General features: G+C 33.7%; 1 protein-coding gene across 3 annotated transcripts in view; it reads left to right on the top strand.

Moving 5' to 3' along the window:
- The window catches only part of LRRIQ1 (leucine rich repeats and IQ motif containing 1), a 230,869-nt gene extending 211,482 nt beyond the window's left edge, over positions 1–19,387 (top strand). For 2 of the 3 annotated variants that reach the window (XM_086712712.1, XM_086712711.1), the window contains one exon: positions 13,674–14,309. In XM_086712712.1, the coding sequence (XP_086568838.1) occupies positions 13,674–13,816 (143 nt within the window). In that variant the 3' untranslated portion in view covers positions 13,817–14,309. Of the gene's footprint in view, positions 1–13,673; positions 14,310–18,665; positions 18,741–19,283 lie in introns of those variants that run through there. The other variant, XM_086712713.1, reaches the window with a different exon arrangement.
- Positions 19,388–19,964: the final 577 nt, after the last annotated feature.

Below are 19,964 nucleotides of genomic sequence, written 5' to 3'. Positions count from 1 at the left end.
TTCTTTTTCTCTAAGTTTTATAGGCTACTTCCAGCCTATGAAACCATGTGGTTAACTAGGGAAAATAATTAACTATTTTATTATTTTATTATTTAGGGCTTTAATAAAGTGTAGCATCACCCTCACTAAACTGGAATTATGAAGTCCAGAAGTAAGAGATGATAAATAACGCCAGTTGCATTTTTAAACACAGTGAGAGACTGTGTGGTGTTGGTAAGAGTATGTGTTAAGAGACTGGGAAGTAAATTTCGAGTCCTGGCGTGGCTCCTTACCAGCTTGTCTGTGACCTTAATTAAGTCACTTACAACTCCTTTGTAAATGTAGTAGATAAAAGGCAGCCTGAAACAAGGGAAAGAAATTTGGAGAAGGCTAGATCTGAATCTGAATCCCATTTCTCACACATGTGCTTTTGTGAGCTTGGAAGAGATATTTCAGGTTTGGTTTGTCCATTAAAAAGTATCATGGAAAATTAGATGAATATATAAATATCTATTTTGCTCTCATGTGGGAAAAGAGGGAAAAAGAATAAAAATAAACAAAGGAAATCCAAGAGTCCTGATAGCTTTAGAATTCCATACTCTGCAAATAGAACAAGAAAACTTTGTATATGCTAATTTCCCAATTAAAAAAGCAACAGAAACTATTATTTCTGATATTTTATAGTGTGAAAATCTTTTGTAACTGAAAATTTTCTCCACACTAGAATGCTTCTGACTGGTTTCAAATGTTTTCAAATTGTCTCTAATTACTTTAGCTAAACAAAGTCAGCTGAGATGGAAAAAAAAATTAAACATTTTCTTTAAATGTTTTTTAAGTAAAGATCAAAAAAGCCCATCATCTATGAGAAATGACAGCTATTTCATAAAATGAAGTTGAATTTCAAAAAGCCATAAGTGGGGCGCCTGGGTGGCGCAGTCGGTTAAGCGTCCGACTTCAGCCAGGTCACGATCTCGCAGTCCGTGAGTTCGAGCCCCGCGTCGGGCTCTGGGCTGATGGCTCAGAGCCTGGAGCCTGTTTCTGATTCTGTGTCTCCCTCTCTCTCTGCCCCTCCCCCGTTCATGCTCTGTCTCTCTCTGTCCCAAAAAAATAAATAAACGTTAAAAAAAAAAATTAAAAAAAAAAAAAAAGCCATAAGTGATTCTGAAACTCGGCATACCTACTATAAAAACTTGGCTTAAGCATATTCTACTATAAAGACTTAGTAATGGATATCTTGATGTCCCAATACATTTTTTAAATGAGAAAAAACCAACAAGCCAATAAAGTTTCCTATGAAGAACCCAGTCAACATTTCATAGTATGTACTTGGAAATGATCTTTAGCTTAATCTTAGCTAGACGTTTACTTTTAGAAAGAAGTTGTTTGTAAATTTAGTACTGAAGACACTAAAGAGGGAACTAGGTATAGATATATAGCTATAAGATAATTTATATGAATAGGTTATCCTGAAAGTAATTAGTAAAAATCTATGATGTTTTATATAAATGTAAAATGTTACGATGAGAAAAACATAGGAATAACATGTCAGGCAGCTGTCCTCTTTAAGAGAAATTTCAGATTTTCAGTTTATAAGACCGTGTGAAAGGGGCACCTGGGTGGTTGAGCTTTTGACTCTTGATTTTGGCTCAGGTCATGATCCCAGGGTCGTGGGTCATGATCCCAGGGTCACCCATGTCAGGCTCCATGCTGAGTAGAGCCTGCTTAGGATTCTCTCTCTCCCTTTGCCCCCCTCCCTCACTCATGCATGTTCTCTCTCTCTAAAATAAATCTAAAATTACATGTGTATATATACATATATAATTTTACAGTATATATAAATTTATATATAAATTTAAATATAAGTAGATATAAATTTATATATGTAAATTATATATATATATATATATATATATATATATATATATATATAGGGGTACCTGGGTGACGTGGTTGGTAAGTGTCCAACTCCTGTTTTCAGCTCAGGTCATGATCTCAGTTTTGTAAGTTCAAGACCTGTGCTTCCAGCACAGAACCTGCTTGGGATTCTCTCTCCCACTCTCTCTGTCCCTTCCCCACTCACTCTGTCTCTGTCTGATAAATAAAAACCAGGAGAGCCTGGGTGGCTCAGTCAGTTAAACGTCCGATTTTAGCTCAGGTTGTGATTCACGGTTCTTGAGTTCGAGCCCTGCATTGAGCTCTCTGCTGTCAGTGCAGACCCCAATTTGGATCCTCTCTCTCCCTCTCTCTCTGGCCATCCCCTACTTGCTCTCTCAAAAAAATATATAAACATTTATAAATAATAAAACTAAAACAATAAAATAAAATGTAAAAAATACATGTAATAACGTGTTAAAGGTGACCTTGCTTTTATTTATTTATTTATTTATTTATTTATTTATTTATTTATTTATATTTTTAATGTTTATTTTTGAGAGAGAGAGACACAGTATGAGTGGGGGGAGGAGCAGAGAGAGAGGGAGACACAGAATCTAAAGCAGGGCTTCAGGCTCTAAATTGTCAGCACAGAGCCCGACGTGGGGCTTGAACCCACAAACTGTGAGATCATGACCTGAGCTGAAGTCAGATGCTTAACCAATTGAGCCACCCAGGTGCTCCATGGCCTTGATTTTAAATCTGATTATTATCACACAGAATATAATAGAGAACCAGGCCTATAGTTTCTTCTGAAGTATATTTTGAAGAGAACTCTACTATGTTAATGGGCCAAAACTAGAAGGAAAGAGAAGCATTCTCCTTTTATTAAGGGTTCCCTTTTTGAAGATGGGGTTAATATTGATAATATCTTAAATTCACCTTGAATGAATTGTACTTTGGAAGTTATTTGTGGCTGTCCTATGTGATTCTGTGTTATAGGGATAATTTCACATTCAATTAAATATCAAAATTCTAACTTTTTAAAAACACAGGTCAGCTTCTCTACCTTAATATAGCAAATGTTTTAAGAAGCAAGGCTTAAATTCCACATAGGAGTGAAATCTTATGGTATTTGTCTTTCTCTGATTGACTTATTTTGCTCAGCATAATACTCTCTAGCTCCATCTACATCTTGGAAATGGTGGGATTTCATTCTTTTTTTATGGCTGAATAATATTCCATTGTATGTATATACCACATTTTCTTTATCCATTCATTAGTCAATGGGTATTTGGGTTCTTTCCATAATTTGGCTATCTGCTGCTATAAACATCGGGGTGTATGAACATTAGGGGGAAAAAAGAGAGGCAAACCAGAGAACAAACTGAGAGTTGATGGAGGGAGATGGGCAGGGGATGGGTTAAATGGTAATGGAAATTAAGGAGGGCACTTGTTATGATGAGCACTGGGTGTGGTATGTGATGAATCACTAAATTCTACTCCTGAAACAATATTACACTGTATATAAATGAACAGGAATTTAAATAAAAACTTGGAAAAGAAAAAAAAAAAGTAAGGCCTAGGGTTATTTTCCAAAATTAAACGTCATTATTTTGTCATTTCAAAAGTACAAGCGATATCTCTTATGTGAAATGGCTTTGGTTTTTCTCTGAAAGTATTAATAACAAACTCCACCCAATGCAAAGATGTGTTAAGGAGTTGCAGTGTTAATTTTTAAGATGAGAGGACCCACATCTGTAGTTACCAGCTGTCTTTCTCCACTCCTACAGTAAGAAAACTTGACTGGGTGAGAAAGATAATTATATTCTCCAAAGAGACACTTCTAAATTTAAACACATGGATTACTCTAGGCTATCCTCCTTAGGAACTTATCTTTAGTAAGTCAGCCTGAGTAACTACACTTGTTCCTAAGAATATCCTGAAATAGACTACACAATGGGAGTCATTCAGTTCTCTCAAAACGAGGGGCCCTTGGTATTTTTTAGCAAATTATAGCTCTGGTAATGGGCTAGCTCCTATTGTTCAAAACCATTTAGGGAACATTTTCCAACAAAACCTACGTGGAGATATTCATGCTTTTTATTCTGCTGGCTAGAATAATAGCATCCCCATCATAGAGTCTCTTATTTTTAAAGGAAGAGAAAATCATAATTATGTTACACTTTCATATTACCAAGCTTCTTACTTAGATCATAAATTTAGAATTTTACATAAAATACCAGGTCAAAAAAAGATAGATAGATAGATGATACATAGATAGATACATACATACATACATACATACATACATACATACATAACAGAAGTTTACCTCCTAATTCTTGACACGTTACCATTTCCACTCAGTTAGTTACAAGCATGGTCTTCAAACTGTGAAACAGCAGAAGTAATAGTTGTAAGTATAGTTATAAATGATTTTATGTTCATTTAAAGATACAATACTTGGGGCGCCTGGGTGGCGCAGTCGGTTAAGCGTCCGACTTCAGCCAGGTCACGATCTCACGGTCTGTGAGTTCGAGCCCCGCGTCAGGCTCTGGGCTGATGGCTCGGAGCCTGGAGCCTGTTTCCGATTCTGTGTCTCCCTCTCTCTCTGACCCTCCCCCGTTCATGCTCTGTCTCTCTCTGTCCCAAAAATAAATAAACGTTGAAAAAAAAAAAAAAAGATACAATACCAATTACTGACACTTCATTGCTGGATTTGCGCCGCCCCCCCCCCCCCCCGCAACTTTGTCAGCTTGTTGCTTTGCAAGGCTTCCGCCACCCCACTCTGAACCTGCATCCCCTTCAAACTTCACCTTTTTGAAAGTCCCGAGATCTCTCGTTAGCAGTCTCACCTCTTTAGCAGCTCTGCTACTTTCTACTGATCCCTTACCGTGTGTAACTCAAATTTACAAATCAGTGGATTTTTCTCACTCGATGTCTAAAAATGTTTGACATATAAATTAATTTTCTGTCACATAGAGTGGTCAAAAGGTGAGTAAAAGTTACGTTTAATCATGTACCTACTTGCATGTTTTTCACTATAGACTGAAACTATATATGAAAAGAATAAATTAAGTTTTGGTTCAGTTGTCAACTAATTAGCATATTGGTTTTACTGGTAACTGGCCTTTCAAAAATCTAGATCATTACATCGTTCTGATATATCTTCTTCATATACTGTCTTGAAAAAACATATGATCTCTAGTATTCCATATCAAATTTTGCAAACTTCACAGGATATACTACTCATTAACATTACTTTATTAAAGTACATGCTCATGTACTACAACCAAAATCAACTCAAATATGGGCTATTCTTTGAACAACTTCAAAAATTCTGGTAACAACTAGTTTACAAAGACCTTGAGGAGTAAGTAGAGAGACACTGTCGCAACTAAAGGATAAAGTCTGAAAAAAACTTTTGGTCATTCGTAAATTTAAAAAAAAAGCTGTTTGGCGTATGAGATCATATGAAAATATAGGTGAGTACAGATATGTCTACAGGTATAGAAATATCTTTCTCTTGTATTTCTTCACTTACGAAAATTGAAGATTGGGGGCGCCTGGGTGGCGCAGTCGGTTAAGTGTCCGACTTCAGCCAGGTCACGATCTCGTGGTCCGTGAGTTCGAGCCCCGCGTCAGGCTCTGGGCTGATGGCTCAGAGCCTGGAGCCTGTTTCCGATTCTGTGTCTTCCTCTTTCTCTGCCCCTCCCCCGTTCATGCTCTGTCTCTCTCTGTCCCAAAAATAAATAAACGTTGAAAAAAAAATTAAAAAAAAAAAAAAGAAAATTGAAGATTGTATTGCTTTTCATTGATACATTTTATTCATTTTTAGTTCCATAGGCCTTATTTCCAGGTAATGGACAGTTCCTTCCCATCTGACATTTGCTCCTAATGATTTTCTTTATGGTTCTATTACACTAGAGGCATACTTTATTTCCGACTATTAAACATGATGTTGTCTTCTTTATAATAAATCTTAGTCATATGAAGCCGAGTTTCAACTGTGTTACTGCCACATACCTTTGGACAAATAGTTTAATAGTGTTACCTTAATTTCCCCATTTTGAAAATGAGAGTCATGTGTATCTTGTAGAGTTGTAATGAGGATTGAAAGAGATGGCAAAATAAAGTGCTGAGCAAAAGGGCCTGGGACGTAGCGGACCCTTAAACCCCTGCAACGTGACATTTTGAGGGAAGTTATGAGTGAACTGACAAGAGAATTGAAGAGCCAAGTGAGTGATGAGAAAACATGGGCAATAATACATAATACTTCTAATAGTTTTGATGGTAAAAACTAATATAACTGTGCCCAAACAAAAATGTTACTGATTTTAAATGCACAATGAAGAGATTGTTAAATATGTGCACTTTAGTAATACTTTTAGTTACCTGGCATACTACATATCATTTAGTATGACGGTGTTCTATGTACAAAATCTTCTAATAAAATAACTGCATGATTCCACTATCTATGCCAATTGTTGCAAAAATTCATTGGACAGGAACTAAAAATTGACTGTCATAATTCCCATTTAAATGACTCAAACTTCCATCGTCCACCATGGATGTTATGTTTTCGCCCAGATAAAAAGAAGGTCGACATAAGACTTTATAAACAATTATGACCAACTTTAACTTTTCTTGTACTGTATTTGAAATCTGCCTTTGCTTATCCTCTTTTTTTTTTAATCTGAAGTGTTGGATTTAAAGTAAATGTCAGTAAAGAAGAGCTACGTCACACAGATTTTCTTTTTCATTTCTGTTCAGCAAGAGTTGGTCGCTAACAATGTAAAATTTTAAACTGTAAGGCTCTTTTTACTATTGCCTAATCCATTAACTCTGACTTTTCTTGGTCTCAGTTTTTTTTTTTTTTTTTTTTTGGCAGAAGCCTTAAAAATAACAATTTGTTAGGTCTTGATATTTTGATCCTGAACTTTTAAAATTAATCAAACAAACACATTAACATTAAAACTTTAACCCTTAAAACGTTCCCATAATCAGAACTAGATAATCAGAATTAATTACTGGTGCATGAAGAGCATGTTTCCAGGGTTGGTGGGAATCATCTAATGCATTTGCAACTACAAGTCTAGTACAAAGTAGATATGTAATAAATAGCTGTTGATTTAATGTCCTTTAATTTAAAAAAAAATTTTTTAACGTTTTTTCATTTTTTTTTTTAATTTTTTTTTAACGTTTATTTTTGAGACAGAGACAGAGCCTGAACAGGGGAGGGGCAGAGAGAGAGGGAGACACAGAATCTGAAACAGGCTCCAGGCTCTGAGCTGTCAGCACAGAGCCCGATGTGGGGCTCAAACTCATGGCCCGTGAGATCATGACCTGAGCCGAAGTCGGACGCTTAACCGACCAAGACACCCAGGCGCCCCAACGTTTATTCATTTTTTGAGAGATAGAGAGAGACAGAGCGTGAGCAGGGGAAGGGCAGAGAGAGAAGGAGACACAGAATCCGAAGCAGGCTCCAGGCTCTAAACCGACAGCACAGAGCCCAACGTGGGGCTAAAACTCACAAACTGTGAGATCATGACCTGAGCCAAAGTCAGACGCTCAACCGACTGAGCCACCCAGGTGCCCCAATGTCCTTTAATTTAATGTCTATCTCCAAGATCCGAGACAATGTAATGAAATAGTCAACAATGATTCCAGACCCAGTTAAATGTAACAGTATTAGTAACCACAGAACAATGCATATGGATCTAAAACAGTAGTTACTTTCATCAGCAGTTGACATTATCCAGAGAATGACATTATTTCAACTGTACTTGAGTGAGGAAACTAGTTGTACTACATTGTACAACTAATACAAATGTACAAATGTAGTTGTCAACTACATTTACTCTTTGTAAAACAAACAAACAAAAAACCACGCATTTTTCACATTTTTGAGGACAGGATCCATGTATGCTCTATTGATAATAGATTAAAGCATCATGTTTCCAACTGTAGTATTCTAGTTCTAATGCCTTTCCTTCATGTTCATTTCCTTTTCTTAAATAAACTGCTATACTCTGACATATTATTTTTTATTTTTATTTTTTGTTTTGGTTGTTATTGTTGCTTTCAAACCAATTTCCTACACTAGCTAATGTGGTGAGTAAATAAGTGGGTATGGTCAAATGTGAAATGCATTTGTCAAGTGAATGAAACTGAAGTGCAATAATATAAAAAATCCTCAGGCTAGCCATGTTTATTGTTGCCAAATGTCTCCCTGCTAAGAAGTAATAAGCATGTAAAGGGATAATGAAAGTTTCCATGAAAAGTTTTTGGGAAATCTATCCACAAGTCTTCACTATCTGGGAAAGTGGAAATAAGTATTTGTTTTATACAAGTTCCATATGAGGACTGTAAAGATGAACTATTAGAATAAAAAATAAAAAAATCAACTACAATGTGATAGTTACTAATATGATTTGGCACATGGAAGGAAATGGACAGGGAAGGTCTACTACACGGAAGAATAGAAGAGTGCCTGCTATAAAATATGCACTAAATAAATAAGTGTTGAATGAATGTGTAAATAAAAGGAAGATTTTACATTAAAGCTTTTAAAGACCCCACGTGATCTTGAAAATCTAATTTGGGTTTTAAATGTTTAAATTCCAAAGGATAACTGCTTAATGATAAACATTTCAAGATTTACTTGAAGTGCATATTTTTGCTAAAAGTTTACTTTGGCTAAATTAATTAATGGGAAAGCGAGGGGTAAAACAAGATCATTAGAAATTAAAATAGAGTTGTTATATAGGAACTGAATTATTTCAAAGAAATAGATGTATCAATTAAGGTTAGAAAATACCCTCAATTATTAGCATCATTTATACCATCATTCTTTAATTACAAACACTTAAGGACACTTGATTGTAAATACAATGAATGGAATTGAGTCCTGCAGAGAACAATAAAAAAAAGTGATTAAAGGAGTTGGGAATAGACCTTACCTGAATTGACAAGAGTAAAGGGACATATGACCTGATTTTTAGAAGCAGCAATGTGCTATAGAAAATGGATGGCTGGGTAGCTTATAGATTAACTCCCTGGTGAGTTACACTTTTTTTCCCCTAATCAATTTAGAAGTTTAAACACTCAATTAGTATCTACTCGTTTAGTTGGAAGCCAGAAAATTGCACTAACCAAAGTTATGCAGAATAGTGAACAATGGAAATAAAAGTGTTAGTTAATTTAAGGGCCACATGACAGAAGACAAACCTAGTTCTGAAAAAAATCACAAAACTTATTTATATTTTACACCCAAAAATAAATCGCTCAAAAAAATTTCCTCCAGAAAAAAAAAAAAATAATGCTGAACAACATTAGTATGAGGACCACAGAATTTATACAATCAAGACAATATTTTTAGCACCACATCCTAGTCATCTATGTCTGTGCAGAGACAGAGACAAGGTATCTTCAAGAAGAAATCAACACAACAGTGTGTTACGAATAGTAAAACCTGGCGAACAGTGCATACTATAAGGAAGCCTCAAAAATTCTAGATCAAATAGGAGGCATAGCTATTGTAAAAGATCAAGAAATATGCAAAATACCAAAATAAAAATCTATACAATATCTATCAAGATTCCTCACTCTATTTAATATGTATTAGCTATTATGCTCATTAGGAATTGTTTTTCAAATAAATATACTTAGCCAAAATATATTATATGTGTCTGATTTAGAAATAACAGGCATCATGATTTTTACCAACAATAATGAGTACTGTGGCTATTTTGTTTCAAAACCTGATTTTCTTAGTCATTTGTCTCTTAAATATTGGGCAAGAAGAATAATTGTAAATGCCATTGTCCAAATGAAATATTGAGAAACAATTTTTATTAGTATTGTTATGTCATAGAAAAAATTTTAGTCACTGAAAAAGCTTGAAAACAATTTCAGAAACAAGCAAAATTTCTGGGATTTATTGAGAAAATCTGAATATAATATAAACAACGTGTTATTTGTTTTATTTTCATTCTCAGTGTTAGACTTTAAACTTTAACTAACTGAAGTTCACTGTGAATGATCATTATAATTCAAAGTTGGACATAGCAATGACCTTAAAAAGCAACTGTTATTTGAACACTGTAATAACTACCTCAACCCCAGACTTCCCAGTGTAACTCATTTACAGCACTTAAATTGATGTAAACGCTTTGCTGCTAAAAATTTGTTCTGGTCACTTTCATTAAAATGTTGAATTTTTTTTTTCTCCATGCTTTACTTGTGCTGTATCTGCTGTTAAGCAATACAATATGGGAAGGACTTTGAAATGATTTCTATATCCAGACACATAGTGTTGGGTTTATTGATGAAAATCCAATGACGTATCACTATACATCATGAAATTTCTATTTTGACCTGTTTAACAAAAAGTTTTTTATACATACCAGGAGAGTCATTCAAAGCATTTTACATATTAAATTACTTATCAAAACATAGCATATATAGACCTTGACATTTGTTAAAGAACCAAGGATTTAATCAAAAAAAATTTTAAAGGACCAGAACAAATCTTTAGCAGAACACAGATTATGTGGCAAAGAAGTGACTTATTGGAAGATAGAGCATTCTTATCAAGACCTACTTTCAGCATATATGTAAGAAACTGATTGGTTAATTTGTATGATCACCTGCAAATATGTGCCAGACTGTTGTTAAAGAAACATAAAATGTGCAACAATAATGTAGCAGGAAAGAGACAAAAACAGTTAGAGGTCCTTCAGTCATAATTTTTTTATTCCAGGAGCCTCTCTCAGTAGGTCTAGCTCTCATGTCAGTTTTTTGAGGTAAGATTCTCTCACTATTGTATTTTCATGTGGGTAATTTTAGAATGATTATACATTGACTGTATTAAATTGCTTCTTTATTTTCTTTTTTTCCATTTCTAGAGTAGTTACAGGACAAAGCAATGGCTTTACAATGAATGCCAGTATGTGGTTCCTTTATAGATGTGTTGTTTTACTCTTTGATTTATGTTCCATGTATCTGGTGGTTCAAGAATTTACATGCCACCAAAAAGACTCTCACTAAATGCAATGGGAGAATATGCTATATTGATTACTGTGCAAATTATTTATTTATAGGTAGCAAAACAATAAAATGAAAGCCTTTAATCACATCAAAAATATGTTTTTAAAAAACTATATGTAGAAATATAAGTATTTCTGTCATTTTAAACACTAATTTCCTACAGCATTTTCATTCTACTGAAAATATACTTCAAAATTACTACAAAGCTGTTTTATAATATCACGTAATATGTTTTTAAAATTATTTGCCAAAGGATATTTGCCAAACAATGAAAAATTTACAAGCAGCCTCTTAAAAATGCAGTTACATTGTGGGTAAGTACAAAAAGACTTGCAGATTCATCAACGTTTCAAAATAACAAAGACAACAGAAGAATATTAGGATGAAAAATTGTACCATACAATAAATTTATAGTCAATAGAAAAATCCTTTAGAATGCAGACTATTAAAAGTGAGCAGTTGGTCTAAAGAAAAGCCATGTTTTAACACAATTTCAGTTTATTTCATTTTGAAATAATTATTTTAGAAGTATATGAAATTATAACTATTTCAATATTTTGTACAGAAAGTGTCTCCCTCCTTACATATTATTTATCTTTGATTAAAAAAACTTATATTAAGAGTAAAAGCATTAAGTAATACATCTGTATACTATTAAGATACTGTCATTAAAAAATTAACCAATAATGAACTATTATTGGATTATATTTTAAAATGCATACTTACTTGTACATATTACCTTGAATAATGCTTGCAAGGAACTGTAATTAGCTTTCTTTGTTGGAAGAAAACATTTGTGTCAGCCATTTGTGGAAATCTGCTTACCCTTTTATTAATTTCTGTTTTTGTCTTAAATAAATATATCTGAATTCTGAATGTGTCCCAGTTCTCAAACCTCCCTGCTTCCCTGCTCCTTCAGCCCCAGCTTTCTCCTGAAATGATATATTCTCCTAAAAAAATACTTGCTATCCAGGAAATTATTTATTCATTAAAGAATTTTTATTGCTGAGGCAAGGTGAGGGTTTGCTGTTACTGTTGTTTTCTAAAAGAGACCAAAGGAGACATTCTATTCTGTTTCTTGGAAAAAAAAAAAATATTTTCAATATATAACAGCAAGTAGAGAGGGGGTGAGCTTTTAGGATGCTTTCTTACATTTTTTTAGGCCACTATTTTATCATTAGGAAATTCTCACTTTTCTGCACTAGTAATACTCCTGCTGCTTGAAAGTTCTTGCGGTGTCACAAAGGACTACTGACTGACTTGGAGGGAATGGCTTAAAGCAGGCTAACTCTGGCCAGCACTTGAAAACGAACTTTACCTGGCGTAGCTGTTCGTGCCTCTGCCTCTGATTGCCTTTGAGTGCCAGCTGGGAAGGTCTCTGAACTCCCAAGCTATGTTGTCTACCAATTCCATTGCAGGCTTGTGCTGGAGCCACACGTATTAATTACCCTCTCTGTGCCCAGCATACCCCATCCCGCTTTTTCTTTCATATTCTTTCCACAGACTAAAATATTCTACCTTTATAGAGGTTCATCAACTACTTTGAATTTGTTTTCCTACTCACAATTTTGATATAAATACCCAGAAAGCAAGGGCTTTTACATATAAAATGAAATGAACCAATATTCACCATCATGCTGCACCAAATTTGAAATTAAGGCAAATTTCCACAGACGGTCTAGTGTTTCCTAACCTTTCTATTTAGATTTATATGTTTGTAAATATTTTAAGTTTTGGTTGCAAAAGTATTATTTTTTTAAAAAAAATAGATATTTCCCCGCCTGAACTTACTAAAGCACAGACGCATCACACTGAAGAGTCACGTGGTTTGAACCTTTGCCTCAAGCCAGTACTAAAGGAGCTCTGGATTCCTCACTGCTGCTTTTCAAACCCTTTCCCCACAGATACAGCCCTGTGCTTGCATAATCATCAGGAGATTTAATGCAGATGATCATAATTCTTTAATAGTATTTTTGATATGGCATCTTGGGATCTTGCTGAGTAAAATATTCCTAATCCACTATCCCATTCCTTCAACTACTATTTATTTTTAGCTTCTAACAATTTTTGATGCTTTTCTCTGGATAAATTCTAAATTGTTGACTATAAATAATATCCTTTTCCATTTTATAGCACCTGTTTACAAAGCACTCTGAATAGACCTTACCACCATTGCAATATAATAAAAAAGGCAATCTTCACAATGACCCTATACTGCACAGATAATTTCCTTCATTTATAAAACTAAGGCTCAGAAAGGTTGTAACCTGTTCATAGTCACAAAGTTGTGTCCTACGCAGCCAGACTAGAACCCATGAATATCTTTAGATTCTAGAATTAATATATTTTCTGTTTTACCAAGAATTCTTCTTTCTGAGGAAATCATAAATTCAGTAGAACCATTTCTAAAACTAATTAGAACATATTTATGAAAATAAAAACAGTTAAAAATTTTTAAACTATGAAAATTTAAATACCTAAGAACTAGGAAGATATATCATCTCAGTCTTGAAATACCAGTCTTAATTTGTAGATAGAAGAAAATGTATCTATTTGATTTTTTCAATCATTTCCTTTCATTTAACCTAAATGTACTTTGTACCAAACCTTGATTATTTTTCAGACAAAAGTGAACTCAATATGCCCTTCTTAAACCCAAAGATCATAATTCTAAAATGCACATTGTTGACAAATATATTTCTTACCTTAAAATATAATTTTGCTTGGATCAAGTTAAGTGAAATTGTACATTTAATATCACTGTCTAGGTTTTTCAGTTAAGGGAATACTTGCACCAATGATAACAAATTCGAGACCTTCTAAGAAAGAACGTATGTCATTTCGTGACTATCCCGTACAACTCAGTGGTGGATGGGGAAGTGGCAAAAAGAAGGAGAAAACTTCAAACTAATTCTTCAAGCTTCAGCATTCAAAACATATGGCGCACGGTTTTCTCAAGAGATCTACGGATATCTGGTCATGTTACCAATTGAATACAAGGTTTTAGAGCACTGTCTTTAATTTGTGTTACTATACATATTCCACAGTTTTGTTTTCTGATGGAGTTATCTGATTTCCCATCTATAAAAAACAGGTTAGCTATTGTTCCTATGTTTATGAGGAATGGCCTCCAGAATTAATTCTTAAAATATTGTAATGGAATTTGCATATCCAATTTCTTCTTTTGTTTAAAGATTTTATGACGTATGTATTAAAGATGGTTTTTGTTACCAGTAAGAAGTTGTAATACCATACACATATTGTAAGAGAATATAACTATAATTTACTGACATTGTTTATAGTATTAATGAATAAGTTATATATTAATAAATTTTATTTGACTAGATTATTATTTGGATATTTCAAAGATAAATTGATGTGTAAAATATTTAGAATAGATAATGAAAATGGCCTTTAATTTTATTTTACTTTAAGTCATCTCAAATAGATAAGTTATGTTAAGAAAATATACTTTATGTTTAAACTGAAATGAAACATAAATTTAAATATATCAATTTAATAAATTGGATATTTTATATGTAATGTTTCATTCAAATGTATATTAGCCTTATAATTTTTAAAAGGTAGATGCTAATTCTGATTCATTCACATGATTCTACTGACTCAAAAATATTCTTTCATTTCAATTTTAGCTAAGGCGCCTCAGAATGATTTTAAAAATCTTTTTAAAGCTCAATTTCAAAATTTTGTAATATTAATATATTTTCTAAAATCACAGGCCAGTTTTATTAAATTCTTACTATTTTGTGGTTAATATTCTGTGATGTTTTAGTGAATACAGTGTGCAAATACTGTATTTACCTTTCACGCTCCTTGGGGTCCTTTACTTTCCTGAGTCTGGAGCTTCTTTCCCCAAGCTAAGTTCTCTCATTGACTTCCCAGTGTGTGGCTTTTAATAGGATCCAGTGAACTTTAGATTCTTCCTCTTTGTTTTTTCCTACTCTTTATTGAAGTATTTCATCTAAAAATGACTAAGCAGATTTAGAGATGCATTTATCTAGTTTGTGCCCCCTATCTACATTTGGAGCTCCATTGCATTTCAGATCTATAAATCTCTTTCAACTTGATTGAGATAGAAATGGTAATGAACCTTGAGCTGTCAATCAAAGAAAACAGAGATTCATGTGTTGTGGCCTCGAAATTGAGCTTTTGAACATAAGCTCCATGTGCAGTTGCTTTATGAACATGCTGTTAGGTCATCCTTTTACTAAGAGCATCCACAAACCAACATAATGTAATGATGGAAAATATTTTATCTCGACTTATTGTGAACCCTGCAAGAGAAAACCACATTAGAGATGAAATTGATGGGGTTTTATGGTTCATATGTTCAAATCAATGATATGAAAAAGTACGAGAAGTGAGATGTTTATGGTTAAACTGTTTTAGTGCCTAAAAATAATTCAGTCTGTAGTTTCTGTAGTCAGTGACTTGTGTGTTCCATAATATTAATTTTGAGGAAGATAATGGGTGCTGATGCTTCTTAAATTTGTAGCCGATGGTTGATGAAGATGTCAATAAAATAGTTTCCTGACTATGGTGTTAAATTGGAAGATCTTTGTAGTGTTGTTTATTATGTCTGGCCTTAAAATGATCATTTACAAAATCAAAGTTCAAACATTATTTTTAACACTAGTTTATCTGTGTTTGTGAAAATAAAAAAGGTAAATTTTAAAATTGAATAAATTTTTAAAAATAGTTTAATTTTTTTTTAATTTTAAAAGTTAAATAAAACCTAAAAGAAATCAAAGAGATATTCTTTCTCCTGTTGCCTTGGGAAGATATTAAGGCAAATATTTGTCTTTGAGATTTGGATGAGCCTGTATTTTCACTTAGTTGACTGAATTTTGGGTTGATAGCTATGGACCCAGGTAATGTTGCTATTCAAATGTACAATCCTAAATGACCTTTTGTCTTTCCTTAACCCTTCCCAACCCAATGCTCTCCTTCCTACCTGCCCTCCTCCCCAGTGCTATCACAATCACCAGTCATTTCCAGTGAGAATGGTAAAATGAATCCCCAATCACAAAAAGGCTGGTGGAAGGCAGTGTTTGGAGATTCCAGAATGTCTTAATATGAGAGTTAACTATATTGGTTTATGGGGGTATCACCTTCCCAAGGTTCAGTCTGCCAACATCTTTGTGCACATAGTGCTTTATAAGAGAGCTTATTAGGTATTTTGAGAAGCATTCCAAATCCTAATTTCTTATTGTGCTCATGAATTAGTTGTAGGTACAGCTACCACATTAAAAAACAGAAAAGCCAGAATAATAGAACAAAAGCCAAAGAACTGTTAAAGGCAGTGCTGTGCCTTAAAGGCAAAAGGGAGAATACACCAGGATTCCTGGAAATTAGTTTTGAGTTTTTCTTTTTTGGAGAAAACAAGGGATGCTACATTTTAATTAGGAAGAATAAGTTGGAAGGCATAGACAGGGTTTAAAAGTTTTTTTTTAATAAAAATTGTGAATGAACAATAAATACCAGTGGTTTAAGAGATCTCTGTCTAATTTTAAATCCTCACATCATCAGTATAAGCAGCTTTAGATGCTACATGCTTTGAGTATGCTGTTATTGAATTGGCTGTTGCCATGATCTTAGTTGCTCTTAATTTACTCATACTTTCTCATTTTTCTCAAAATCTAGGTTAACACTGAGCCAAAATTGAGAATAATAAACATATAGGATATATTTTGACAATATTTTACTGGTAGTATGCTATAATTGAAGTAACTATAAGTTTCTTAGAAAAGAGAAACATTTTTGCTTATTCTTTTGAAAAGAAAAATAAACTGGTAAGGTCAGCCCTTATTTCCTTTATTATCATATTCCCTACTAAATGCAGTTTCTATCATCTCTGGAGCTCAAAAAATAATTCACCATCTGAATTTATGGTTTTCATGATTATACTGGGAGAAAGTGAGAATAAAGAATATTCTTTAATGTAGGGGAAGAAGTTCCCTATGCATTCTATGGAATAATGGTTTTCAGGGTTAATTTCTAGCTAATTAATTAATTTAATTAATTTCTCACTAATAGGAGAGGTAATTCTGTCTATTTCAATACAGAATAATATCCGTTATCTACCAGGATATTTTTGTTTGCATAGATGCAGTTTTGTCAATGATGATTGTGAGATTCAGAGAAAGCCTCTTTTCAGAAGCTAAAGAACTATTATCTAGACTTATGCTGTCAAAACCATTGGTCACTAGCCACATGTAGCTACCTGGTACTTTTAATACAGTTAGTCTGAATTAAGAGATGATGTAAGCATAAAATACACAGCAGAGTTCAAATATTTAGCATGAAAAAAGAATTCAAAATTGCCCAATAATTTTATGTTGATGTGTTAAAATAATAGTATTTTGGGTTAAATAAAATGTATTATTAAAATAATCTCTTTTTATTTTTTAAGATGTAAGCACTTGAAAATTTTAATTGTAAAGTAATTTAATGACATGTATATTTAGCATTGTATTTCTATTGGATAGTACTGATTCAGAGGCTATTGTGTGACATAACTTAGGTAGGGTGTATCATTGCAGAAAATAATTGGGAAGATAGTAGACAAAAGATAGTGACCAGAGAAAACAGGGCACAAAAATTCTAGTTTACAAAAAAAGGAAACTTTGATTCTGCTAAACATAGTGAATATTATAAGAAGGAAAAATAACCTCAGTTTTGGTTCTAGACTTTAAGATGGTGTAATTACATTTAACTCTGCGTTAAAATTAACATACATATATATATATATATATATATATATATATATATATATATATATGTATGTATATATAAAGTTTGTTTTGTATTTGTTTTTAATAAGAGACCATCTCATAAAGTCCGGTCAAAGTCTTTTATGTTACCGGTGGTAAGAAATAGAATTAGCACCCACCTTGTAGTCTTTATGTTATCTCAGGCTTTACATATGTATAGCTGTTAATTTTCAAATGGCATGACTTGAACTGTGACATAAATAAGGTCTTTTAATGGGAACCATATTATATTTGGCATCTTACTGTATTATAAATCCAGTTTTAATCTACTACATAAAACACAAAAGCCAATAACAGTTGTGTAAATGAATACATTTGGAAACAGTAAATATAATGTTTATAACTTCTAAAAAGCATGTAGTCAAAAAATGCTTTATTTTTATTTTAAATGTGTGTGGGGGTGTTGTTTGTGTTTTGGGGTGGGAGAGTACAAGCGGGGGAAGGGCAGAGAGAGACAGGGAGACACAGAATCTGAAGCAGGCTCCAGGTTCTGAGCTGTCAGTGCAGAGCCCAATGTGGTACCTAAACCCATGAACCTGTGAACCACGAGATCATGACCTGAGCGGAAGTCAGACGCTTAATCAACTAAACCACCTGGGTGCCCCAATCAACATATGCTTTAGGTGGTACTACCTGACCACCATCTTTCCTTCCCCTCCAAATAGTATGCAGTTCTTCTGCTGTTCCTAGGAGCCAGAATTTTACCTAAGTCAGAAATTGATATGAAACCTTCCATATGACTTTTCATTTATGGCATATCCCTGCCAGCACTTTAGAGCAAGAGCCCCCTCTAGTAGATCTGGAATGGCCACCTGCAGAAGGGATCATGAAGACTCTAGAGCTCTGTGAAGAAGAACACGTGGAGCAGCATAAAAGAGGGCCACTACTAGGAAGGTCTGCTTTAGCATTAGGAGTTTAGAGTAAAGGCTTCTCTGGTACTTGTTTGTCATCTTTGTTTTCAAACAGTAACTAGCCAAGGAGCTACAGAAGATCCTTTATAGGAAGCTTTCGAGAAAAGTGAGCTAATTAATATCACTACAGGTAAAGTTTTCCTTTTTTTTTCTTTCTTTTTTTTATTATTAATTTTGAGAGACAGAGCCTGAGTGGGGGAGGTGCAGAGAGAGAGGGAGACACAAAATCTGAAGCAGGCTCCAGGCTCTGAGCTGTCAGCACAGAGCCCCATGAGGGGCTCAAACTCACAGACCTTGAGATTATGACCTGAGCAGAAGTTGGACACTTAACCAACTGAGCCAGCCAGGCGCCGCTAAAGTTTTCCTTTTTGTTTTTATTTGTATTTAAATTTTTTTAACGTTAATTTATTATTGAGAAACAGAGAGAGACAGAGCATAAGCATGGGAGGGGCAGAGAGAAGGGGAGACACAGAATCCAAAGCAGGCTCCAGGCTCCCAGCCGTCAGCACAGAGCCCCACGTGGGGCACAAGCTCACAAACTGAGATCATGACCTGAGCAGAAGTTGGACACTCAACCGACTGAGCCACCCAGGCGCCCCAAGTTTTCCTTTTTATTTCCAGGTTTATTTTTACCATGACTGAGAGTAATCTTCACAACATCCTTACATTTTAGGTATTGGTATAACCACTTTTTCAATGCAGAGGACAAGATGAGAAACTACTTCAAGTCTATGATTTCTTTATGGAGAACTGAATGCATCTACCAGAGGTAACCAGGTGAGTAAATGTAAAGCTGTTTTTTAAATAAATAGGTCATTAGAATTTCCTAAAAATAATTTTCTCTTGTGAAAGCTATAATAGAAAAGTCAAACTTATTTTTGTGATACATAGAGAATTGTTATAGAATTGTTTTAGATCAGCATTCTACAGTACAAATATAATATGAACTACTTATATAATTTTAAATTTTCTGATAACCACATTACAAATGTAAAAAAAATGTAACTGATAAAAATTAATATATTTTACTTAGCCCAATATCTCCAATACATTTCTTTTATCAAATGGAATTATGAAGACATTATCTTCCAGCAATAAAAAAAAAAAAAAAACTTCAACCATACTAGACCCTAAAATTACAATGTTTGAGAAAAATAAGATGATTTATCACTGATATATATCAAACATAGAAGTAAAGGTAAATCTGCTTCTTATCTCTTCTTGAATCATTCAAATTTTGTCTAGCCACGGACCTTCTGTTAACTTCGGAATGAATCTGATACTTAGAATAACTCAATATAATACATAGAACAAAATAAGAAATCAGCACAGCAGTTTTGTTCTGCTCAGTACA

Source organism: Puma concolor, chromosome B4 (assembly GCF_028749965.1).
Source record: "Puma concolor isolate L17-30 chromosome B4, mPumCon1.1.hap2, whole genome shotgun sequence".
NCBI classification, from domain to species: Eukaryota; Metazoa; Chordata; class Mammalia; order Carnivora; family Felidae; genus Puma; species Puma concolor.
The sequence above is the reverse complement of the archived record's forward strand: the minus strand, read 5'-3'. Positions and strand labels throughout refer to the sequence as shown.